This window comes from Macrobrachium rosenbergii, chromosome 10, assembly GCF_040412425.1.
Source record: "Macrobrachium rosenbergii isolate ZJJX-2024 chromosome 10, ASM4041242v1, whole genome shotgun sequence".
Taxonomy (NCBI): Eukaryota; Metazoa; Arthropoda; class Malacostraca; order Decapoda; family Palaemonidae; genus Macrobrachium; species Macrobrachium rosenbergii.
This window is the reverse complement of record NC_089750.1, coordinates 76,154,707-76,181,342: the sequence shown is the minus strand read 5'-3', so window position 1 is coordinate 76,181,342 and position 26,636 is coordinate 76,154,707. Positions and strand designations below refer to the sequence as shown.

The following is a 26,636-nucleotide window of genomic DNA, read 5'->3' as shown; positions in this document are numbered from 1 at the left end:
TGTTGAGAAATGGTAGAGCTTCAAACAATCGGTAGACACCACCCTACTCACAAACAAGTTACGTTCTGGACGGCCAATTTTGTTTGAATTGTTTGTAAGTTGGTTAGTGCACTCTTCATGCACAGTATGATACAAAATCAATACAATACTATACGTTTTTTCATCCTAAAAAAGCAATACACTGTACATACAGTACAGAATAGGCGCGCAAAGCAAAATTTGAACTTACGGACGGCAAAGGGGAGCGCTCTGAACTCAATTTTATTTTGCGACCCTGTTTGTTTGTATCTCGGAACATTTGTAAGTTAAATGTTTGTAAGTAGGGTGGTGTCTACATTTGGAGATGGTAAATGATTATCAAATATTTAATTAATGAGATTTCAGACAGAAGGGATTTTAACTACTACTTTTCGTTTTGAAAAACTAGTTGTCAGGAAGAAGGAAAACAAGAGGGCGTACATGCTATCTTTTTATTTCCAAACCATTACACTCTTGTGATTTGTTAAACCAATGACTGTGTTACCATCAAGCTTTAATGATATATGACTGCAAAGTTACAACATCAACAGGTTATTTTTTTCTCTATATAACTCATATTTAGTATGATTATTTTGTGTGTGCTTTGATTTGACATGGTGATCACAATAAGATGTTGTGCGGTACATTGGTGTGATAGTCTCCTACCATGATCACAGGTGGTTTATTGTTTGTTATTTTATATTCACAGTAAATGAGTTACGTTTTGAGAAGAGAAAACGCGACTTCTGTTAAACACAGGTGGAATGTCTTTCGTTTAGCCGATTCTTGCTCGGGATTTCGTTTGGTGTGCGTTACGTGCGCACTGCATGCACTCTCCATTCTGGCCGGATCTTGTTCACGCGAGTGGTGAGTTGGTCGAGTAACGTGTAAAATGGGGGAATTAAAGCTATAGTTTCCTACTCATGAGTAGATAAATATGTATGGTGTATAAATGAATCATTATGTACAAAACAGGCCACAAATATGTTTACATATGGAGATATACATTGTTTCATGAATAACTGGAAATTTAGTTTTAAGTGTGACATCTTCAAGAATATATTTTGAGAAAGATATATTAACTACTGTACTTCTCAGGAGGTGCCCAAATGGACTTTATTCATTTATTTATTTATTTTGGGCTTCTGTCGACCTAAGCATTGAATACGACAGTAAAATGGCTGGCTGACTGTAGTGGGTCACATTTGGGCAAAGAAGGGCAGGGCTATAGCGACCTCATCCCAGAATGCAAGCTGAGAATTGAAAGGGTAACATTATCCAAGATCACCTCAGATTATATATATATATTCACTTAAATGATTCATTCTCTTCCTTTATATGCCTGATAGAAAAATCACAGTGAATCTTTATTATCCTTTCCTTTCATTCATTATATTTAGGAATACAACCAAACGAAAAGGCATTGAAAATTAACGTTGCATTAAAGGGTTCAGTAAACTAGATCAGATTATCACAACAACTTTCCTGTTTAATTGATAAGATGTTATTGGTTCCCATAAATGGGATTGACTGACTACAGTTTCATGCTAAGTTCTGGAAATTCTCTTTTGATTAACTATTTGGTTACTGAAAAAAATATATAGCATACACAATAAAATAGGTTACTGAAAAAAAATATAGAATACACAATAAAATATATACATTTCTAAAAACTAATTCTCAAGGAATTACATTCTCTGATATACCAGTTGATTGAATCTGGATATGTGTTACACAAGAAATTAAAGTAGGTATGTTTTCAAGTGAGAGTGGAATTTTTTCAGTGATAAACTAGTTTGACACAAGAAAATAGTTGTATGTAGAAAACAGGCACATTTTATATTTTTCTCCTCCAGATCAGAAACAGAAGCTGTAAGTGTAATATTGATGAAGAAATATGGCCAAGAATTAGAACTAAAAATGTGATTAGTATTAAAATATTAACAAAGAATGTTACAAGGTTGCTTAACCATTTAGCACAGACAATTATGAGTACTAAGGAAGTTATGGAATGTAGTTAACTGTGTTGTTGGACTCACTTCCAGGCAAATGGGAAAGCTCCTTAAAAAAAAAAAGGTCATGAGTGTGGCACCATGATATATCTGAACTTAACCAGTTTTTAAAGCAACAGATTTTTTTCTTTGGTGATGCCACAATTGGTGTTTTATTTTTTAACGTTTATGGTCATTCCATTATCTGCCTCACAGTGCAAGAGCCAGTGTATAGCTGATCTGATAGCTGTATTGTGCCCAGAATTATGTTGTGCCATTCAAAGACCACAAATTTAACAGCCTCCTATAGAGTACCAGTAACAAATATACCTTGGTTGTTTACATAACCAATATTGGAAATACAGTAGTTACTATATCACTCAGAAATCACTTGGCATGGATCCCTGTCCTTCGTGAAATCATTTAGACGCCACAAACATGATGGAAATTTTCTTTTAAACATTCTGGGGCAAGAGATGGACAACGATATCACACGGTATTTAGGTATTGGTCGTTTCTGGTGGGTTATTGAGACAAAACAGCTTTTGAGGTGTTAACAGAAGCATATGTTTTATATAAGTGTTCACTTGCCATTGATTCAGATATTTATCACTGGATTTATACAGTATTGATAAACGCCATTATTTGTGGATGTTTACATTTATGATAATCCATATATTCTTTAAAATAAGCCTTTTTTCTCACTCAACATATGACTGGACTTCTTTTTTCCCCTGTGACATTTTCCAACAGATGGAAAAAATGTCTGAGACCAGTCCTTGATTGCTGTATGCAGAGCTTAACCTGAATGCTTTATAAAAATATATGGGTTTACAGCATGTTCATAGATTCCTCCTGTACAAAGTGTGCAACTGTGGGACAACAGATTTTGTTTTGAGTTTAAAAACTGTAAATATTAAACATTTTATTTGTGAAAATGAGAGGTTTAAATGTGCAGAAAAACATATGCCCATGAAGTGTTCCTGACTGAATATTTTTATCTCTCAGGGTCTTGTAAGTCTTGGTGAGTTTCCTGAAACGAACGTGACTCCTAAAACAACATGACATTTACAGTGATGTGAAAGAACTGCCTGGAAGTTGGTTCTGCATTCAACTACAGTATGACGTTAAAAAATGTCGTAGAGATTTTCTTTCTGCAGAAAGGAATTGCCTGACTAAGTTTCCCTACAGAAAACTGTGCAGTGCAGATAGACTTCTTCCCAATGGTATTTATCAAGAACATAGCTACTTAGTGTTTCCCCTCTCTCGCTTGAAGGGCACAGGTAGAAACACTGTTATATATTTTGAAATAACTCAGTCATTCTGTATGTGGCAATAAAAGCTGCTTTTGATATGGGAATGTTGTAAAAGGAGATTCGTATTCCTTCGAGCAAAACTTGTCTACTAACCACTGGCTGCATCAAGCTGCCACTTCCTCACGTTGCTTCGAATTCCACGAATATCTTTATCGAGTCTATTTTTTGTAATAACAACAGTGACATCAACAACAACAGGAACAACAACAACAATAATAATAAATAAAAATAATAGTAATGATAATTACAGTTTATTTGACATAATCATAGAGTGGTAATGATAACTAATTATAGCAGTAATAATAATGATAATAATCAAAATGAATAATCATGTTACCCAGCAGGAATACTGGATGGACATAATAAGAAAATCGGTCAACGCTGAGTGAATTTCGTTCTGAAAAGCTTGTCGTGAGATGAAACGCTTCTCCGTGACTTTCAGATTGTGCACAAAAGCATTTGCAGATTTTCACATGTGCAGAGAGTCAGGGAACTCGGTACAAATAGCATGTGTTCGTGTGTATATCTACAGCAATACTGTGTACTAATGTACGATAAGGAATTCCTACGAGGCCTTGAATGAGGCGTTCGATGCTAAGTAACAAATTTTTGAGAGATAATCTGGAAATTTTGTCACTGCACACAGATTCTATGTCAATATTTTCCTACTGTAGCTGATAATCAAAAACGGAGATGCCATTGCTGGCTGATTGTGTCAAAGGATCATTCAGTTGTTCACATTTTTCGAGATTAAAAAATCGGTTTCGTCGGTCACCTCTTCCACCAGCGAAGCAACTGTTCGTTCGCTTCGAGGGGACTGAATTTGTATGTCGTACAGTCATCCATGTTTTGCCGTCGTAATGCTCCGTGTTTGCTTGTAAAAGTTTCTTCTGTATATTTAAAATCTAAACTTTATACAGGGGGGACTGTTATAGTAATCCCTCAATTATCCGGATCGCCTTTATCCGACAACTCGACATTACCCGACACTAGAAAAAAGATGAACAGAAAATCAGCTGGTGATTAAACTCTTAAAAATTATGTACAGATATACTCTAGTAAATGCTAGGGTCAATAAAATAAATATATTTATATATATATTTTTTATAACTCTGCATCAGGTGGGATAGAAGGTTGGTGGGGCAGTGTGCAAATGGGAACGGACATTTATTATTATTATTATTTTTCTCCTTAGACCACAGTAACAGTGAAGGTATAACATCTACGATTCTCTACCTTCGTTGGTCATTGTTGATGAATTGTAATGGTAATGATAATCATATTGAAGTGATTAGTCAGGAGCTGTGTGTGTGTGTGTGTATGGCAGTCAGGCATAATAACAGTGAAAGCATTGAAGAAAAAAATCTTTAAAATTTCTTTTTTTTTTTTTTTGGATAACATTTTACCCACAACTCTCCAGACTTTGGTGAAGTAAATGACGGTGGGAGGCTGACAAAGATAGGTGATGATGACGATGGATCAAATTCTCCACCACGCAATCTGTAACTGCATCGATCGTAATGGGTCACTGACCATGACAACACGCTCTGCCATTCCTTAACGTATTATTAGTTTGAGCACTCTTCTTCGCTCCAATATGGAACTTTGGGAGTACCGTATGTACAATAGTTACAATGAAGGCAGAAAAACCAAATCCAAAATACCGGAGAGCCAACAACATATTTCAAATGAAGTGGCTTAAACGATAACATTCAACTGGGTGGAATCTGGTATTTAACAATAATGAAAATGATAATAATAATAAATAATAATTTTTTAAACAAACAAACTTCCCTCACATAAATGTAGCGGGGTGCAGTTGTGGAGGAGACATACATAAACAATGATTTCTAATTCCTTAATATTAAACCAGCCTATTCCTATAATGTGTCTGTTCACGATTGTTGCAATTCTTGAAATAAATTGAGCAACACAAGTCCTCCTAGCAAGTGATCAGTTTGTGAATGGGTCATGTCTTGATTGTGGTAGCCCAAGAGAAAATTAACATTTCATCTCTCGTCAAATGACAATGAAAAATGCAGTTTTTATCGAGGTACGTTACTTTTTTTTGCACAACATCTCTAAGAGATAAAATGGGAGCACATAAATTCACGGAAGTTACTGACTGAAGGGTACCGAACTCTTTTAACTTGAGTTGAATTCATAGATTCATTCAGAGTGGTCTTTCCTTTGAACTGTGGTACCTTTGTATGAGAAACTGCAAATGAAAAGAACAGTTTGAATATGAACATGAAAAAGTAACTTGGAAACAATTGACAGGACTAAACAGAAACAGTAATTCTTTGAAAATAGTTTCCATATCAATGGAACTGTGCAAGAATGCTTCAGTGGCTTTGATCATCCTTGGTTCCTGATGTAATTTCATCACCTGATAGATTTTTTCCATGAAACTATATTGAAAAGGAAGATCAGCGTTAGTTTTGTCATCCCTCTTCGGACTCCGGACCTTGCAAATGAACACGAAGCAGCTTTGTACTCTTCTTGGTAAAGTTCGGCTAATAATTGCTCTACAACTGCTCACGGTGAAACCATAGGGAGGAAAATCATGTGACCCTTTGTGTGAACGATCGCAGAAGCAGCGACGGTACGAAAACACACTGATGACACAGCTGACATCCATCGTGCAGGTCGAACTTCTGCTTGTAAAGTTAACAATTTGTTTAAAGTCCTATGTGAATAAGAACACTAGTTGCTTACAAACTAAACCTCTAAAAACATCACTGACTCGATGAAGTAGTTGTCATTGCAAAGAAACTCGTCAACATGGCTGTTTCTAATTCTGTGTGATAAAAATTTAATTCAGCCTAGACCTACAGTAAGAGATAACATGGCCTTAGAATAATGATGAAACAATTGATGGAAAACAAGCAGAAACCTTGGTCAGTGTCCCATTCATGCAGCTCAAAAGAAAGGAACAGAAAAATGATTGACTTGCTCCGTAACTGGCCAGATGAACATAATTCCCAACAGCTTCCTTTCTTCAAGAGCTTCTTTCTTCTTCTGCTAATAGTATTCCATCCACACATGATATATAATACGTAAGTAATGTTTTTTTTTTCTTTTCAGCTAATTGGGCAAACAAACACTCCTACGAATCCAACGACACTTCTACTAAAGATAATCATCACATGTTACATTTCTTTTTTTTTTTTGAAATTTCATTTAAAGACCTAACTATCTCGCTAATGTATAGGCAACAATCTATGAGCTGTATTTATATATATCAGACGTATAAAAATCTTGTTTTATTTTTATTTTTTGTTTCAGAAACAGGCAAACAGAGAACACTTGATCCAGGTCCGAGTTTTTGGTCACTCTTTATTTACAAAGAAATGCTGTAGAAAGTCGATAGGCAGAGGGAAGATGATTGTGGAGTTTTTCTCCGCTGAGATTGTGTTTAAAGTCTGCAAGGAAAGAACATGTTATCAGTATGTTTTCGTAATTAGGTTCGATTGCCATTTAGCTTACGAAAAGACACAAGCTGTTATTCATAACGTGAAAAATGAAAGCATTCTGAACTGATACAAAAAATAGTCTTTACATATATTGTACATACACTGATTATGTGGGAAATCTTTGTTCAAAACATTTGTAAATGTAGAAGCCTCAAAAATACGCAAACTATTATTTATAGTCATGAAAAAATGAAAGTATTCTGCACTGATATAAAAAATAGCCTTTACATATACTGTACAAACACTGATTATTTGGGAAATCTTTCTGTTCAAAACCTTTGCAAATATGAAGGAAGCCTCTTTGCTACATTGAAAAGGCATAAAATAAAGTAAGAGTACATTTCTCTCTAGATAGCAATGGAAGTACTGTAAACCAAATTCCAATTTAACGAGATAGAAGATAACTAACATCTTCAATTAGGCAACGGCATGAAAAGAATTGCAAGAGATTTTTGAAACAAATTACAATAAACCCCCCGTATTCGCGTTCTCACGATTCGCGGACTCACGCATTCGCGGGTTTCTCTGTGGAACATATCTAGCCATTTTTCGCTGAAAATTCGCCCATTCGCGGTATTTTTCACTGAGAAATATTCACTAATTACTGTATTTTCATATAATTTTCATGACTAAATGCACTTTTTGTGATAAAACTATGAAAATACTCAGGTATAAGCATTTTTACAGGGTTTTTCTTGTGTTTAAACTATCAAAATGGGCAGTTCTAAGTGTTTTAAGTATTCATGGATTTTAGCTATTCGCTGGGGGGTGGGGGTTGCTGTACGCATCCCCCACAAATACAGGGGTTCACTGTACTTACCTGTAGGTATCGAAGCTGGAGGGCTGCCGGAGAGAGGGAAATAACTTCAGCAGCTTCCTTTAAGGCCCGTGAGGCTTTTTGTTCACCTTCAGCAGCGATTACCTGTGGAAAGGCAGTCGAAATTGAAATACGTTCATGACTGGATATTGTTATAAGTAAGTGATCCAACCCTCAGTAATTCTTTGGCTGTAAAGGCCTGTAGAATTGCTGTGGTAAATAATTATTCAACTTACTAACTCACAGTCCATATAACATCCTCTAAAAGGAGCTATGAGCTTATTTTTTTTTTTATTAATATTCTGCTTGGTATACATGGTCAGATTTTTACAACATCAGCGTTTGTCTTCAGTTTGGTTCAAATTTGTGGATGGATGACAAGAGGACATATGTAATAGCTAGTGTGTACTTTAAGAGAAGAGGTTGTGAATGGCTGTACGACTGTTGCTTTGTGATGTTGCAGCATTGATCACGAAGACTGGTGAATATAACTGAAGGCATTTGTAAGAGGAGGAGGAGGAACTTGAAAGTATATTCTATCAGGGACAGAGAAACATAAGCTGACAGTGTCAATTGTTCAGGCGTGCTGGCATTGCTGAAGGTTCTTTGCAGTGTCCCTTTGGCCCCTAGCTGCAACCCCTGTCATTCATTTCACTGTACCTCCTCTGTTCATATTAACTTTTCCCATCTTACTTTCCACTGTCTCCTAACAGTTGTTTTATAATGTAACTGCAAGGTCTCCCTCCAGTTACACCTTTAACACCTTTACTCTCAATTTCCCTTTCAGCACTGAGTGACCTCATACATTCCAGCACTTGGCCATTGGCATGAATTTTATGTTCAGATTCCAATGCCAATTCAGGAGTTTTGGGAATAATTATTATGGACACTTGAAGAGTGAGAGAAGAAGGGAGTTACATTAGGTGGGGTCCTTAAGACAGCATAGCTCCGCAAAAGTTGTGGAATGGAACAAGACTGTTCAGAGAAGGGATATGACAATTCTCAAGTTCCTTTTGTCTGTGAATAAAAAATATAACATCTGGAAGTTGTCATGGTGAATTGTTTGCTTAGAGATATCTTGATTGATGAAGGGGAGGAATGTACCATAAGCAAGATGCTGGATCACAGTACTCTTGGGGAGTCGAGTCAAATACACAGAATTGGAGGAGTGCTGGTTGATCAGATGGGTTCATAATCCCAAAGTCTCTAACAGAAGCGGAGGCAAACAGCAGCTCTATGCTGTATTATCATTATTATTAGTACGAAGATGAAACCCTATTCATACGGAGCAAGCCCACAGGGGCCATTAACTTGAAATTCAAGCTTCCAAAGAGTATGGTGTTCATTTGAAAGAGGTTATTGTAGATAATAGAAAATACAGAAAGCAGAGATTAGCTACTAGACAACAAAGATAAGTTAAGAGATTATGAAGGACTGATGAGATGCTTCTGTGTTTTAATGCATGTAGAGATTTGTTTGTTTTGTTTCTTACCTTGGCTCTAGCTTCCCTAGCAGCCTCGGCCTCAGCTGCCATGGCTCGCTGCAGCTGGACAGGCAGCCGGACGTCTTTTCTGCGAAAGGTATTGGCCCACGGTAAGGATGATTTACAATGGCGGCGAACAGGCAACAGATTACATAGACAAACAAATAGATAAATGTGAATAAATTCGTACTGTATGGGTAGTCAGATAGAAAAGTCATAAGTAACACCTTAGCAGACCTCAGCTTAGCAGACTTCTGTACTTATCAGCTACCATATTATGGTTACTCTTTCCTATGCTACCATTTTGGATGTGATACATTTTTTGATACATCTCTCAAATTGAATGTGAAGTGTAAAGTAGAGGTTAGTTTGGGCAAGGAACCTTGCGTCATTGCTGTTGACTGTAAGATATCTAGAAAATATTTAAGTGCAGGCTGTGATATGTACTTTAGTTAGGCAAGGAACCTTGTGTCATTGCTGTTGACTGAAAGATATCTAGAAAATAATCAAGTGCAGGCTATAATACGTACTGTATGGTCTTTCTTGCTTAACGAACTTGTTACTTATCAGAAAGGCTAGATCCCCAAAGTGTCTGTGAAATTGAGGTGTTACTATTCATTTGCATAGAATTTTGCTTTCACTGTTTTATGGTACCTGAAATGTGCATTAGCTTCACATAAACTGGATGCAGGTTAGAAAAATGGCTGCCTGGCTTCCTTATGGTAGTGGTCAAATTATAAGGACTGTTTACATTGTGTAGAATGAATTTTACCTGACATCAAAGATAAATGATTCATATATGGACTTCCTTAATTATCCAGAATAAATTTTACCTGATTTCAAAGAAAAATAATTCATAAGAGGATGCTTTAAATTTTTCTAAACTAGATTTTACATGATATCAAAGATAAGTGATTCGTATAAGGACTCTACATTATCTACAATGAATTTTACCTGACATCAAACAAAAATAATTCATAAGAGGATTTTTTACATTTTTCTAAACTAAATTTTATATGATATAAAAAATAAATCATTTGTATAAGGACCCTTTACATTATCTAAATTAAATTTTACCTGATAGCACAGAAAAATAATTCATATATGGACTTTTTATATTATCTAGAATAAATTTTATTTGACATCAAAGAAAAATAATTCATTAGAGGATTCTTTTACATTTTCTAAACTAGATTTTACATCATACCAACGATAAATAATTCGTATAAGGACTCTACATTATCTGAAATAAATTTTACCACATTTCAAAGAAAAATGATTTATATAAGGACTTTACATTATCTAAAATAAATTTTACCTGGTATCAAAGAAAAATAATTCATATAAGGACTCTTTAATTATCTAAAGTAAATTTTACATGGTTTCAAAGAAAAATAATTCACTGAGCACCAAGCCCCTTCTCTACCTAATCAAAATTTTATTTTTACGAGCATACAGTACTTCCATAAATAAGACAAGTGTCTGCAGAGAAGATTTCCATTGGGTTTTAAAGAAGGGAAAAGTAGATTAACTTTCATGCACTTTATGTTATCTATTAGAACTGAAATATATGGAGAAAAATGACAACATTCATAAGAGAAAGTTAACAAAAATCTTACTATTACAGGCACAGGACAATGTTTCGCAAGGAACCGTTGAGACTCCTCTGAGCTGTCAATGTATCACACTACCTGTTGTATGAGACTACAGGATTGTCATGCCACATTCAACTGGCGACTGGGAAAAACTGATGTAAGTCTTGTCTCATCTGTCAGTATTCTGTGTCAGCCTCTTATTAATGTCGAAGCAGGGCACTGAGTGATGTTAGTGACATCACTATTTGTGTATCTCTTATTTCCAATATGCATTATTATTATTATTATTATTATTATTATTATTATTATTATTCAGAAGATAAAACCATTCATACGGAACGGGTCTACAGGGGCCATTGACTTGAAATTCAAGCTCCCAAAGAATAAGGTGTTCATGTAAAAGAAGCTACAGAAGATCATAGGAAATACGACAGAGAGGAGAGATCAGTAATGAGAAAAGAAAGATAAATTAACAAATTGGTAAATAGATAGTTGAAAGTGTTAGTAAATTACAAAACGTACAAGGAGGATTGTTATTTAGGGATGAATTATAAAGTCTGCAGTTTATATTCCCATTGTCTGGTTACCCTCCTTCATTCGTAATGTCACTAACATTCTAATCGCTGTGTATTATAATTTGTTGTTGGTGGGGAGATGCCTTCTTTTTTGTGATGATGATTTTGATAGAGGATGATTCCCCAATTTTGGTAATGACTGCTAGGGTTGTACATAATTTTGGAAATGGTACTTCAGTCTCCCTCAGACTCTATCATGAAGATGTGCCTTGCGAAAGGTGTGCAGTCTTCTTGTCAACAGATGATTTATTAAATGTAGGTTTTCACTGAGGGTTGTACATACATAGGCAAAGCCTCCTATACTCAGCCAATTTGTGGATGCTTCACACATAGCCATTCCCATTTCTTGTCATGTTTTGCTCTCGCAAAGGTAAACATTGACACGTATAAGTCTCAGTATATCTTGCGCAAGACGTACAAGCAAATGTAATGGCAAATCTTTCAGCATTTACATACAAGCAAAAGGTCTTCATAGCCTGTTGTAAATAAAATTTAAATGAATGTATTAGCATAAGTAACAGGAACCATAATGCAGCACAAATGTCATCCTAATCTAAGTAGCATACCTTTCACTTAAAGTTCTTTGGACAGCCAATTCTCACAAACAAGATTACAGAACAAATACTGTAACTTTATCAATGCCAGGTTGTATACCATTAAGTTACAAGCTACTTAAACAGATATAACATCAAGAAAATGCCTGGAAATGAAAAAATAAGTCTAATCAGCAAGGAGAAGCAGGGCTGTCGTACGAATGAGACTCCTACGGTCCTAGGAAGAGGCAAACGAATGAGGGATAGAAGGACGTGCATCGCAAAAAAAATCCTAAAGTTGACTTTGAGAGTCATTTTATAGCAAACTGAAGGGAATACTGGCTTTGAGGACATTTAATCAGTAATGAGCTGGAAGACGCAGGAATCCACAGGCCTAAGGGGTTACAGGCAGAACCAGAATGGTAAGACATATACCTGGTTGAGGTGATGTGTATTGTAAAAATAAGATAAATCACTTTTAATAGCGATACAGAGTTTGTGAATTTAAGGAAGAATGTTTTTAGTGATTTGATAGCTACTTTGAAATTTAATGTTTTAGGAAGTGATATGGATTTTTAAATGGCAGTTTCTGAATAGCTTAGAAATGTTGTGCTTTTTCAGTAATAGATGACATGATGGTAGGTTAAAGATAAGAGAAATTTTGTATTTTTGAAATTACAGCAATGGCAGTTTATAAATAACATATTTTGCAATTTTTTTTTATTAATATGACGGTACATACATCAAACCAGATCTGTGGGAACATTCAATCAATTAACAAGCAGAATTAGTAACAGCAGAATTTATCAGATGTCAACTGCAAATTCATGAAAATATAAGAAGATAAGTCATGCTTCTACAAATCACCCAAGAGGTACACAAGTTTACCAAAAATTCTCTCAAAATGGAGGGGTACGGGCATGGGAAAGGCATTAAACAAAGGGACAGGGCCGAGCAGGCAGGGTTATGCCAGTGAATCTCTTACTCACATTTCAACCCTTTCCACCTTAATGCCCCAGTTCTCTGTGGCATCGTCTAAGACTCCCTGTAAGGATGAAGCAGGTAGTTGTCGTCACTGTTTATTCACCGACACGTATTCAAAAGTAAATGACTTAATCCTGTTCCTGGTAGAAGCAGATGTGCATAGTGGATCTCAGAGAGAGAGAGAGAGAGAGAGAGAGAGAGAGAGAGAGAGAGAGAGAGAGAGAGAGAGAGAGAGAGAGAGTGAGAGAGAGCAGGACCAACACCCTCCCTTCCCCCTTGCTTCTACCAAAGGAATCGAAACAAGAAACAAGGAACAGTTGAGTATACTTACATCTCCACTCTCTCTACCTTGATTCCCCAGTTGTCTGTGCCGGCATCCAGATAATGCTGTAATGATCTGAAATTGCAGCTAAAAGGAGAATGACCCAGCATATCCTCACCATTCTTCATATCTCATGATTGATGGGAAGAGATACTGCTCTCAGTAAGTGACCTCATTTTCAGAAGGTCACTTTAGTTTGAAGTTGAGTTACTAAGAAATTTAACTTTTAGAATCTTCATTCATTTGGTTAGGGTGGAGTTGTTTTTGAAAGCTAAAACATTCAGCAATGCTCTGTGACATTTTCAGAGCAAACTAGGAAAAAGAATGGGTTTCAAAGCCCGGATTAAAGTAGAATCTTTGGAAAGGGACATTAAACTGTTTATGAAACTCATTGATATGCCATATTTATGTAAAAGCCTAGGAACTAGGCAATACAACAAAATATTACCAAATTTTTTTGATATTCCTTTGAAATTATTGACCTGGATGCAAAGAAAATATCAGTGAATGCCTAAATATTTATCACACTTTATATTCAGAGATATAATTGTGAATTAGGTTGTGGGGTGTGCAAATTGTAAGCAGGCTTAATATCTGAGAAGTGCGGTGCAATTTTGTATACTATAGAAATTTTTCATGAAAATATTGAGTTATTGTATTAAAAGCTATATTCCTGTTGTTATCATAAAATTCTAGTTTCAAAATTTAGTTATTAATGGAATTATATTCATACATATACCCACGTAGAGTTGAAAAATTTGGAACATGACAAATAATTTTTCAAATAATATTTCCCTCAAGTTTCTGTAATCTTCTAAAGACACATATCCTTGGAGAAGAAAAGACAGATTGTGGCTAAATTCATAAATTATTGCATGTTTCTTATGACTGAGAAAAGACAGTATTTGTGCTTATTGAATTCGTGTGAAATCTTATCATCTTGGAAGTGCTACAACTGCTATCCTGTGTCTTGTACTAAGAATAGTTCTTCTTGTACATCTTCATTTGAGGAACACTTATCAGTAAGAGATAAGAGGTGCATGACGTACCTAAAATTGAATAATCAGAGAGTTGCAAAAACAGGTTGAGACTTTGTTTCACAGGTACAATTAGGTATGGAGAGAACATTAGGGTAGTTGAATGAGGTTCAATCTAGGTCACTATAGTTAAAGAGAGAGTTGAAAATGCATTGTTCCTTTGAAAGGTAGATAAGAAATATTGATTTAATGGATGGAATAGAGAGACTGTTTTATTAAGAAATAAAATCTTCCATTGTACAATTTTCCTGAGGTGACAGCTGGTACTGTGGTTTTCTTCGATGGCCTCTGCTGTCCAGTGAAGCACTGCTTCTGGGGGACTTTGCTTTTGTAATCACTACTCTGTTGGTGGATACACAAAGTCCCTGACACCACCAGACTCTTGTATCATTGACCTTCCTTCTTCTACCACAGCTAAAGTCTTTGAAATTATACTCGCTGCTTATTTTTGCAAATCTTTCAAATCTTGTGACCTTTTCTCTTGTCATAAGTATGGTCTTTGCAAAGCAAGATAAACTGGTAATCCCTTTTCTTACTTGACTCGCACATGACCAGCCTCCTTCAGGAGCTGTGAAGAATATTATATCACCACCCTTGGTATTTCAAAGGCATTTGCCAGCCTGTTGCTTCTGTAAACCAATTTCAAGTTTCTCCTGTTTTGTTTGTGTTTTAGATGATGATGTTACATCAGTCCCTCTCCTTAGTTCTAGTGGTGTTCCTCTGGGACCTGTTCTGTCACCTGTTCTTCCTTCAAAAGCTTGTCCTCATTTTTGCGTAATCTTTCGCAGTTTGATCAAGACATGTGGATAGCATCTGGATTGGGGGAGGAGAGGTGTTTTATGGGAGTGTTTTCACCCGTTGACCACAAACTTCTTGGACCTTCACAGGAATATTTGAGGGTTTGGAAGCTGAACCCCTCTGGGTATCTGCTCTAAAAGGCAAAGCTCTAATTCTTGTATCCATGATGAGGTTTTAGTCTGATTTAAAGCTGTAAATGTAGGTTTGATACAGTCTCCACAATGAAGTTTGCATATCTCCATATGCAGGGGTACTTTGAACAGAACTGGTAAATCTTGTAGGAGCCTTCCCGATCTTATTATATACCAGACCAGTATCTGCAGAAAGTTAAGTTCTCACAAGAAATTTGAATGCGGAAAGTGTCATTTGTTATCAATAAAAATAATAGATTTTTATTGATTTCAACAGACTTTGATTGAATTCTGTCATTTCTTTACCAAGGAAGTAAAACTATGGTCAGAAATTTAAGAAAAACTTGGAAAACAATCTAGAAATACCTTTTATGTCATGTTTCCAATGGTATCCTTATGCAAATGTGCTGAAATTAGAATACAGACACCACCCTACTTACAAACATTCAACTTAAAAACATTCAGAGACACAAACAAACGGGATCGCAAATTTAAATTGTCTTCAGCGTGCTCTCCTTTGCCACTCGTAAGTTCAGATTTCGTTTTGCGTGCCTATTCTGTATATACAGTACTGTACGTACAGTGTATTGTGTTTTAGGATGAAAAAAACATACAGTGCTGTATTGATTTTATATCATACTATATACTTAAATAGGCACGAAGAGTACAGTAACAACTTACAAACAATTCAGCATATAAACGACTGTCTGGAACATAATTTGTTTGTAAGTAGAGTGGTGTCTGTAACTGCAAGTTTAGATAAGTACGAACAATGAAAACCAAATGCGAAAACGACACTCTTGTGGTTGGGCACTTTACCTGCATGTCGCAAGAGATGGACTCTCGGTCTCCTAGGATCTCGTGCAAGTTCTTCGTACCTAGCATGTTCCTGAGAGTGGTCTGAGCCAGGAGGCGAGTCGAATGGTGGGCGTTCTCCACGTTCGCGACGCTGACGGTGGCGTTGCTCACCCTGTAGTAGACGACGGCATCTACGCTCACCGTCACGCTGTCCTTTGTCAGGACCTGCGCGTTAAGGGGTTGAAAGTCACTGGGAGGTATTCATAAGAGGGCATCTGTGTAGCTGAATGGTGTGACGCTTCTAATGTGACTGAGATAATTACTACTGATAGCGTTCTCTCTCTTTTATTTACGTGAACTAGGTATAGACTCTAGTGATTTTTATTCATTCTGACTTTACTTATTTTTGACAGGTTAGAGAATATACAACGTTGTATGAGAGACAGCAGACATATTTATTTATTATTCAACTAGAAAGCATATTTCTTATGACACTTACAGGGTATTCCAGATAAGTAGGATTTGTTGAACAAGGAACTGGCTGATTTAAGAGATTCTTTTGCAAAATTAAATTTTTGTAACACCTGAAATCCGTGAACTTGACTAGCTTTCTAAAGCATTTGCATTTTAAGAATACTGAAAATATTGTAAATGGAGTTACATGTTTGTATTTATGTACATAAAAAACCTGGAGTCCTACGCTAAATCAGATCTTTGTGGTGAGCAGAAATTTACGTGCACCTACGCTACTAATATTTCTTATGTCCTGAGCAGAGCATTAAAGTTTCAGTGCATGTTCATACTACTGTTTCCTAGCAAACAGTTTAGGGTTTATGTTACTTTTGCTGATTTCTCTGGCAAAGTGTAATAGTTTGTGTGTAAGTGCAGTAGTTACTAATATTTTATATCTGCAGAAAAACATGAAAATTTTGTGTGCACATACCAACTAGACAAGTTCTCTTTGTGTTTTGTTTTTATTTTATTTTTGTAAGTGTTCCCGCCTGTCACCACATCCAAACAAATATTGAAAAGAATGTCAAATTTATTAAGAATGTTTGTGTGAGTAAAATAAAAAAGATGGCTGCAATATATATGATCAACACTTATCAGTGAGGAAGGGGCATATATACAGTACTACACATTTATGTCTAAAAAAAATATATGTAAACATAAATAAATCTATGACGTCATGTTCTCCCACCCAAAACTCCTGTCTTCTTTTTTTTTTTTTTTTTTTTAAATGCAGATGGAAAAGTGCTTCATCGTAGGCACACAACGATTACTGTTAACATCTACTGGGTTGCTTTGGAAGGAATGTAAAAAATAAAGAGTAAAGTACATTCTGTAATTACAGCTTGCAACAGCCCTTGTCTTGCTCTACGTTTTGGTTGCACATGCTTGTTGAGGGAAGAACATATATATATATATATGTATGTATATATATATATATATATATATATATATATATATATATATATATATATATATATATATATATATATATATATATATATATATATATATATATATATATATATATTATATATATATATATATAGAATCAGGAGATGAGTAGGGATGTGTTTTTTTGGGGATGGTAGTGGGAAGACATTAAAAACACGCTTATTTGTCGGGCCAGGGCCAGGGGAGAGTGGGGACCATGGGATCATCACATCAGGAGGAAAATATTTGTGAGGGGGGGAATTATTACGTGACATCTAAATGGGATTAAGTAATGGAGACATAAACATTTAAGACTTTTATTTTTAGATAGTTTTTCATTGAAAGACTTTTATCTCTTTTTTTATTTCAAGATGCCTTCAGTACTTACATCAAGTCTGAACAGTATTGACCACGTCAGAATTGCTTAGGACGAGAAAGGATGGAGATATAAAGGTCGAAAGTTCATTTTTTTTTACCAGGGATATGTGGTATGATCGAAAATTGACGGCAGCTTGAAAAATCTGGCAGTTTGTATTTATTTAGTCTAGTTCGTCTTCTTTTTCTTTGTTTTTCGGTATAAGACAAATGTAATTATCAAATTGCCTTTCAAATGATGTTTGTTACTGATGAGTTACCTAATGGTCTTAGAGCTGGAAGGTGCCTCTGTTCAGTTTATGTAAAAGCAAGGCCTTATTCATTCTCTCTCTCTCTCTCTCTCTCTCTCTCTCTCTCTCTCTCTCTCTCTCTCTCTCTCTCTCTCTCTCCATACCAGTAGTTTTGTATGAATTATATTTTTTATATCTTCTACGCATCAAAAACCGCCTTTCAGTCGCTGCCATAGACCTATATGTTTTGTGAATCAGTGAAAGCCTATGGTCATTTGATAAACATTGCCTGAGGTCACTGACCATCTACAAAAACCCTTTTGTTCAGTTTATTTTATAATGAACAGTTCATTTTAACTCTTGACTAACAAGCTTTTACTTGTTCAGGTTGAGACCGCTACTTTTGAAGATGCCCCCAGGCAGGAATCCATTAAGCTTATTCAACACAGAACCAAAACAGCCCCTTCAGTGGATTTGGCGTAATCATTTTCCAATGAATCACTGAATGGAAAGTGGTCGAGCCAGGTTGTTCTTCTTCTTCCTACTCTGACGTAGGTGAGTCCTACATTTGGCCATTGACTGATTGATTGGTTTCATTACGTAATGTGTACAATAACTGTATACAACAGCCATGTTCCTTGTTATCAGAAATAAGTTTGTGATTTGAAGAAATGTTGTATTGAAAGGGAGGTGATAGAATGCCTGGGTAAATGAAGTGGAATCAGTGGTGTAGCTAGCATTCCATCAGTGGGGGGCCTAGGTGGGGCCAAGATATTTTTGGGAGGGGCCCAAAGAAAATTACACAAAACTAATGTAGTAGTTCTGTAATTAGTATAATATACTATTCTTGGATTGTGTATATCCATGTGAATGAAGAAAAATAATAGTATTAGTAAACCGGTACAGCATTTGAAATTATATAGAGCTCAATTTTCAATTAATTTTCAACTCTTACTATATGTAAATGCATCAAATACTGTGTTAAAGTTTAGCTGCAAAGGGAATTTCAACTGGGGAGGGGGGCAGTGGGAGGGCCAAGCATCTGAGGGGGGGGGGGGCATCTTGGCGCCCCCATAGCGACACCACTGAGTGGAATTTGACTGATGTGGGCTCCTTCAGTCAGGCTTGGATGAGGGGTGGATTAGAAACAGTTGCCCACACGAGTAAGTGAAGAACGCATGACAAAGCACCAGGAAGGCAAGGGAAGAACCCAAAGAAGAAATTCTGCGAAGATGAGAACTGAACAGAGGCGCTGTCTGTCTCCTTTTGAGGACTTTACTTCTCAGAGGATTCACTATCAGTATCATCATTGTCATCACCATCACTATCATCCAGGCTTACTAACTGGTGTCTGCAGCATCACTTTGGCCCCAAAAGACTTTCTAGTGTTTTACTGTACCTCCATTACCTGCTCTTTTCTTCAGTCTTGTTTTTCAACCTCTCTAACTATTACTTCCTAAGTGCAACTGTGGGGTTTTTCCCCCCCCTGTTTCACCTTTAGATCCTTGTACTTCACCTCATTTATTTTCTGGATCTGTTTCTCTTGCTCTCCAACCCCTCCAACTCCCTCTTTTCAATGCCTGAAGCAGAGAGTGCCTAAAGTGCTCCAGTGCCTGGGTTGGAAACCGAAATTTCATGAATTTTAATCATCTTCCAGGCTTATTTTTGGGCAGGTTCCTATAGGATCTCATTTAGCCCTTCTAGAGGACTCCATTTGTTGGGGCGGTTGGGGGATCCACTTTCGGTTTATAGTTTCCTTGAATAATGCGTTCTGTATCGTAACTGTTTTTGAATATATAATTATGTACACATGCTGTTGTGAGGAATTAAGTTCTTTGTAAAGGATACTAGAACTCATTCTGAAATGTAAAGTATTACTCGCCTTGTGTTGATCAAATTATCATTATTTGAGTTGACCCTGTAGGGTGGGGGATATCGCCGTCAGTGCACCTTATGCAGTGCACTGTAGGCATTACTTGCGGTTCTTTGCGTCTCTTTGGCCCCTAGCTGCAACTCTCTCGTTGCTTTTATTGTACCACTTCTGTTCAAGTTCTCTTTCTTCCATCTCACTTTCCATCCTGTCTGACAGACATTTCATAGTGCAGCTGCAAGGTTTTCCTCCTGTTACACCTTTCAAATCTTGTAACGGTTCCCCAATATCAATCGTTACCCCTTCCTAGCAGACGAGGTTAAATCTATGCGGGGTAAGATAGCTGTGGCTATGCTTGCATACGTCCCTGTTCCATACACGATATTCGTATTGGATAGTCGCAGTGGGGGTTGGAACTCCACAGACCCTTTTGTTTTTTTCTCTGGTACATTTAGCAGTATTTGTACTCTAGAAAGCTGCCTAAGGGAACCTTTCATCAGGACGACACAGCTACCTCACCCTAAAATAGATTTTTCCTACGTCAAAATCCGTTTACTGTCAATTTCCCTTTAAGGGCTGAATGACCTCATGGGTCCCAACGTTTGGCCTTTGGCCTAAATTCTATATTCCATTCCATTCAAGCCAAGTTTATAGTTCAGGTACATTTAAATCGTCAAAGGTATTCGTCAAACCGTATACAATAGCCCTTGAAGACTATGAACTAGTGAGAGTATATTAATTCATTTTGAAGATGTAAGCATTTGAAACCACCAAAGCAATTTTTCAGACTTTATACAATAACATTCAAAGACTATGGATCAGCGAAGCAATAGAATTACCCAACAAAGTGGTAACATATATTGCAGAGTGAAAATAAAAGTAGGGAGGATTGAAATCGTAGGTAAAGTCAGTTGGTATACCAGTGATATCAATATATCTTGGATAGGAACTCTGAAAAGCCCTTCGAGAAATGGAAATATCTGTTGAGACATATTGAAATAGCTCCTGTACTTGATGACTTCACTTGATGGTAGGAAGAAAAGTACTTGAGGGAAATAGCCTCCTCGGGCTTTAGAACAAGATTACCTCAGGCTGTAGTACATTTGAGGTGGGATCATAGTGTTGGCAAATAGAGTAAAATTGTCTTCGTATACTATTGAAACTTATCATCATTGAAGAGTACAAACTCCTAAAAAATGATGGAGACGTTCTTGCATTGCATAATTCTGACCCAGTAAATGGAAAAGAATTTTTGATGTTTTTAATTATAAAAAACTGGATCACATTAAATAGAAAAAACATTTAACTTTAATTTAGCTCATGTGATGTTTTCTTTTCTTTCTAGGGTTGTCCTTGATGTTATTTGTTCCCTCTGGAAGATTATTTCTTCCCACGGATGTCCGACAGGACTTGTGTATGTGCCTCCGAGGGCGTAGGTCATTCCTCATCGACCACCAATCCATTCATGACCAGGCCTAACATTATTTAACAAAAGCTGATCACACAAGACCATCTGTATTTTCAGAGGACCAGGTAGGGCAAATTTTGCCTTTTCAAGGTAAGCTGTCATATTTCAATGAGCTTTCCTTATTTTATTTTACCTGTCTGTGCACAGGGACCCATACATACATAAAAAACGGGGAGAATTATAATGTCCAGTTATCCTTTAGGATGATAGTGCAGTCAGTGCACCTCACGCAGTTCACTGCAGGCATTGCTTAAGGTTCTTTGCAGTGTCCCTTCCTTGGGCCCATAGCTTCAACCCCTTTCATTCCTTTTAGTGTACGTGCATTCATATACTTTCTTCCATCTTACTTTCCACCCTCTCCTAACAATTGTTTCATATTGCAACTGCGAATTTTTCCTACTGTTACATCTTTAAAACATTTTTGCTCTCAATTTCCCTTTCAGCGCTGAATGATCTCACAGATCCCAGTGCTTGCTTGGCCTTTGGCCTGTATTTTATATTCCATAATGTCTGGTTAACATGAATCAGCTGTTGACGTGTGGTAACTCTTATTTGTTGGGCCTTTCTTTCATTGCTTTTCCGAATTTTTTTTGGGCTGTGAAATAGCAGAACATCAGTTGCGGAGTTTTGTACGCCTCCCAATGCTTGATTGATGTAGCATTGTTAATTTGCGCAGGGCTTATTGCATGTGCTTACATGTTTTTGTATGTGCTTGCTAAAGCACATAGAACTGTGGGCAAATAATTCTCACCAAAAACCAGGAAAAATTAAGTAGATTTTAGAAGTGACAAGAAGAGTTGCCAACATGAATTTAACATTAGCATTAACATTAAGAAAACACTCATATAGACAAACATTTAACAGTGGGGGGGAAAACTAGGTACTTAATTGGGGTTATAATAGCATTTTATAACAGCTCTACGACATCATTTCAGAGTGGGGTGGAGGGCAGCAGGGGCGGGCACGAACGGGCGGTCAGGGGAGGGTATATATATATGTATACTGGTGATATACAGGTCAGATCTAAACGACCTATGGTGGGTCACATCAGCGTACGGATAGGTCATACATGCTTTTACAGTTCTGTATATAAATCTCATGCACATTACAGCTGAGAGAGAGAGAGAGAGAGAGAGAGAGAGAGAGAGAGAGAGAGAGAGAGAGAGAGAGAGAGAGAGAGATTGGGTCTTGTCCATTCGCAATGGTCCATATTCAGAGAGAGAGAGAGAGAGAGAGAGAGAGAGAGAGAGAGAGAGAGAGAGAGAGAGAGAGAGAGAGAGAGACTTTCAAACATTAAGTAACTTGGTTACCTCAAGTTGCTAAGTTGTATATTAAAATAAAATCGTAAAAAGCATAGTAGAGAGAGAGAGAGAGAGAGAGAGAGAGAGAGAGAGAGAGAGAGAGAGAGAGAGAGAGAAATTGTAAATGCACATGAATTACAGATCAGAGAGAGAGAGAAAGAGTAAATGCTCAGGAATACAGATGAGAGAGAGAGAGAGAGAGAGAGAGAGAGAGAGAGAGAGAGAGAGAGAGAGAGAGAGGCATAGACAGTAAAACGTAATTAGAACTCGAATGCGAAAATACCAACTATTACTAATTATTACTGCGAGAGGCTCTTGAACTGAATTCTCTGGTACTGAGGCTAATAATAATAATAATAATAATAATAATAATAATAATAATAATAATAGTAATAATAATATTTCGTCCTCCACTTGTATGACCTAGGAGAGGTCAGCCATCATTTTGTTTTTCCTCAACTCTTTCTCTTTTCACTCAAAGTTTTATTACTGATTTGTGTGAGATTCAGACAGACCGTCTTTTTTTAGCAAGTATCAGTTTATCAGATCGTAAAACTCATTCTAGGCAATTTACAAAACATAAGACTCTGTGATGACACATACTCTGGCTTTTCATATTTCCACTTGTTTACAGTTTGTTATAAAACAAGATCGTAATGCTTCCTACCGAATGTATTTCCTGAGCAATTACGGATAACTCACGTCTACTCAAATATGTTCGAACTTTGGGAACTAGAGTGATAATGATCGGTTGACAACATAAATTGGCGAATAAATTTGCAAGAGAGTTATGCCAGGTTCTTCGGTAATCTTACAAGTTTCAAAAAAGTAATACGTTCCAAAAATTATGAGTTCCAGAGAGAATTTTTTAAGTTTGAGTGGAGGAGGTCCTTTTGTGTTGGTGCAAAAGGTGCCTGCGAACAAGTTATTATCAAGAGGATTTTATTGCTGGACCAGTCTTCTTGATTTCGATTTGCTTGCACCACATTCCCATGACTGTAAATGAATTTGAAGAGCCAGTCAAGTCGAATGGTGAGGAGGAGGTGGAGGAGGAGGAGGAGGAGGAAGGAGGGAAGTGGAAGGAAGGAAGAAAGGAAGGAAGCAGCCAGCCTTTTTTAAAAAAAATTTTCAGGTTGGCGTCCATTTCTTGCTGGGTTGGGGATGGATGGATATGGGGCTGTTTATGTGAAACTCAAAACCTACTCAGAACGGAAGGAAACGTAACTAGGGGAAGTGGGGGATAACAAATCATGTCAAGGGAATGCAGGGGAAGGGGGAGGGAGGAGGGAGGGAGGGAGGGGGGGTGGAGGGGGAGAGGGGAGAGGGATCTACCCACCTCTTGTGGAGGAACATCAAACGTGACAGTCCGCAGGTCGACTTTTCGGGACGACTCAATACAAGGAAGCGTGAAAAAGATGCCTGGAAAAATGCGATTGGATGCCGTGAGGTACTAGGGAGAGCGGGGGGCTGGTGTTGGTGGTGGAGGGAGAGTGAGAGTGTTGGGGGTGGGGGTTGGTGGAGGGAGAGTGAGAATGTTGGGGGAGGGTGTGGTTGGGGAGACAAGACAAAACGAAGGATTGTGAACGAGATTACTGTCAAAAGTGGAGAAATATATACACACACACAGTTGTGAAAGGGCAATCAATTAATTTGAGAGGGTCAGGTCGTACGTTGCTGCTTCTCTTAGTTAGGGCAGGGTTGCGGTAGCTGCCGGGGTTGGGGATTATAGGCTTAAGGGACTGGATGCATGAGCGCTGAAAACGTTGCATTGCTGACGCCATTTGACGCTGTCTTTTACAGAGTGAGGTATCTTCCCGTGCTTTCCAATGGAAGACCACTAATTTAGACTGCGTGAGCGTTACTGGGGTTACGTTAGGACGCGTTACGTGGGCGTCGACGTTATTAGTGCAGTTCTAGTAAAGCCTTGCCTGACTAATGATGCATGTCTGATGATTTCAAGACAAAAGCCTGTAACACATCCTACTTAGACAGCATCCATAATGACCTAAACATGCTTGTTTGCGACTCAGTAACACTTCAAAAATAGCACTCGTATAGTCTGGCCAAAAACTCAACGTTAGACAGCATCAACAACGTGACGTTTTTAGTGCTCATGTATCTAGTCCCTAAGGGTTGGGAAATGGGGGATAAGTAGGGGGAATTGGTCAAAGATATTCCTGGTTAAGAAACGAGAAAAAAAATTTCCATCTGTCCGACAGAGGAGGGGAATATTTCAGATCGCTACTAAAGTTCTCTCGTCATTTGTTACAGATCTGAAGGGGTAGGGGTCTCTGGTGGTGGTGGGGGGAGGGAATGAGGGCAAAGGCCACCACATTATTTACATCATAAAACAAAAACAAAAAATTCACTGTAAATAAGGCAAAGGGGTTAAGGCTCACAAAATGATCTCACATGGCAAAACAAATTGGAAGAAGAAGCAAAATTGAGAAGCAGGCTAAACATTATCAGTTGAAAACCAAAACAGATTCATACAAAAACTGGGCAAAATTCTCGTTTTCACGAGTAAGCTGTTATATGCAGGTTAATACTGACACTGACATGATCACAATGCCGTAGAATATGTCAAACAATAAAACATCAGAAATGAGGGATTATTCTTTGAATGAAACACAAGGTAGGCCTTCTAGGGGTTGCTAGTGAATAACATTTGACAAATCAAATCCCATCAGATCTGCTCAACCATTTCGTACGTTGCTGACAAAGACAGTAAAAAGAAATAAAAAAAAAGCAAAAGTAAAAGTTCCTTCGACATATTTTAGTCTTTGGGAAAGCATATATGGGCAAATGAAAGTGATGAGTAACAGAATAACGAAACGTCACAATCACCAACTAGTTCATCTAAAGTTAAAACTGACTAAAAGAGGGAAAAATGCTCTAGCAATATATATGATACATGAACAGGCCAAAAGAGAAATAAAGGCATGAGTAACAAAATAAGAAATTGAGCAAATACAAAACTAATGAAGCAGTTCATTTCAAACGTCCTCAAAGGCAAGGAAGGATGCTGGGAGGTAAGGGGAGAACCTTGCTCGACAGAGTTCTCGAGCATAAGTATACACCAGTCTTGTGGGGGTGACACATCATCGACCTGTTATCGAAACATTTTTGGCTGGATTAAGCTACTTTTGCTGATGAGGAATATCAACACAAAGTATTTGGGGGCGGGGAGAAGGACCTCGAAGGATATCTCAAGGGATCTCATCACGGTCGACGCATTGTCCCACAGGGCGCAGCAAGGTCCGTGGGATATTCCAATAGGGGCCTTGGGGCAGGACATTGCGAAGGGCCGTATATACAGTTTCTGCATTCCTGTCGACCAGATTTTTGAATTGAAACGAAAGTGAGGGGTAACAAATCTGGCTCCGGGGTGAGACAGACAGTGGGTGAAAAGACAGAAGATTTGATGTATTGAAAAATATATATAAAAATATACTTTGGGGTAGGGGGTAGCTGGGCGTTGGGGGGGAGCTGGGGTTGTGGCTAGGTGAACAGACCTTCTGAAAAACGTGTTGCAATTAAAGTGAATTTCAATTTGACTCTACTTATCGCAATAGTACAAAATGCTCTGCATGTATCAGGCAGCGCGCGCGCAAGCACGCGCTAGGAGACACATACTTACAGGCACACACACACACACGCACAAAGAATAGTGATATAGTCACAGATATATGAGTAAACACAGACTTGTCTAAACAAAGGTGGGGGTGGGGGGAGAGAGATATCATAGATTGTGCCTGCAGTGAGAGAGAGAGACGGGAGAGCCCATTTTGAACTATTGGGCAGCCTGCCCAGGTCGCCATGGGCGTCCGCGGCCTTTTTGAGTAGTGCCAGAGAGGAGGGAAGACATTCTGCTCGACGGACCTACAGAGTGCCATGGTCATGCACCGAGGAAAAAAGCCACCACAAAGTATACGCACACGTATGCGGGTGCGTATGTGAGTGTAATGATGCATACAATATATACATACATATATATATATATATATATATATATATATATATATATATATATATATATATATATATATATATATATATATATATATATATATAT

General features: G+C 37.5%; 1 protein-coding gene across 1 annotated transcript in view; it reads right to left on the bottom strand.

Annotated features, from left to right (window-relative positions):
* Window positions 1-455: 455 nt before the first annotated feature.
* LOC136842912 (band 7 protein AGAP004871-like) overlaps window positions 456-26,636 on the bottom strand; it is a 101,129-nt gene continuing 74,948 nt past the window's right edge. The window contains exons 4-9 of the mRNA XM_067110863.1: window positions 23,898-23,980; window positions 15,896-16,099; window positions 12,794-12,849; window positions 9,111-9,189; window positions 7,622-7,723; window positions 456-6,750 (exon numbers count right to left, since the gene is read on the bottom strand). Coding sequence (XP_066966964.1) covers window positions 6,658-6,750; window positions 7,622-7,723; window positions 9,111-9,189; window positions 12,794-12,849; window positions 15,896-16,099; window positions 23,898-23,980 — 617 coding nt within the window. The 3' untranslated portion in view covers window positions 456-6,657. The remainder of the gene's footprint in view (window positions 6,751-7,621; window positions 7,724-9,110; window positions 9,190-12,793; window positions 12,850-15,895; window positions 16,100-23,897; window positions 23,981-26,636) is intronic.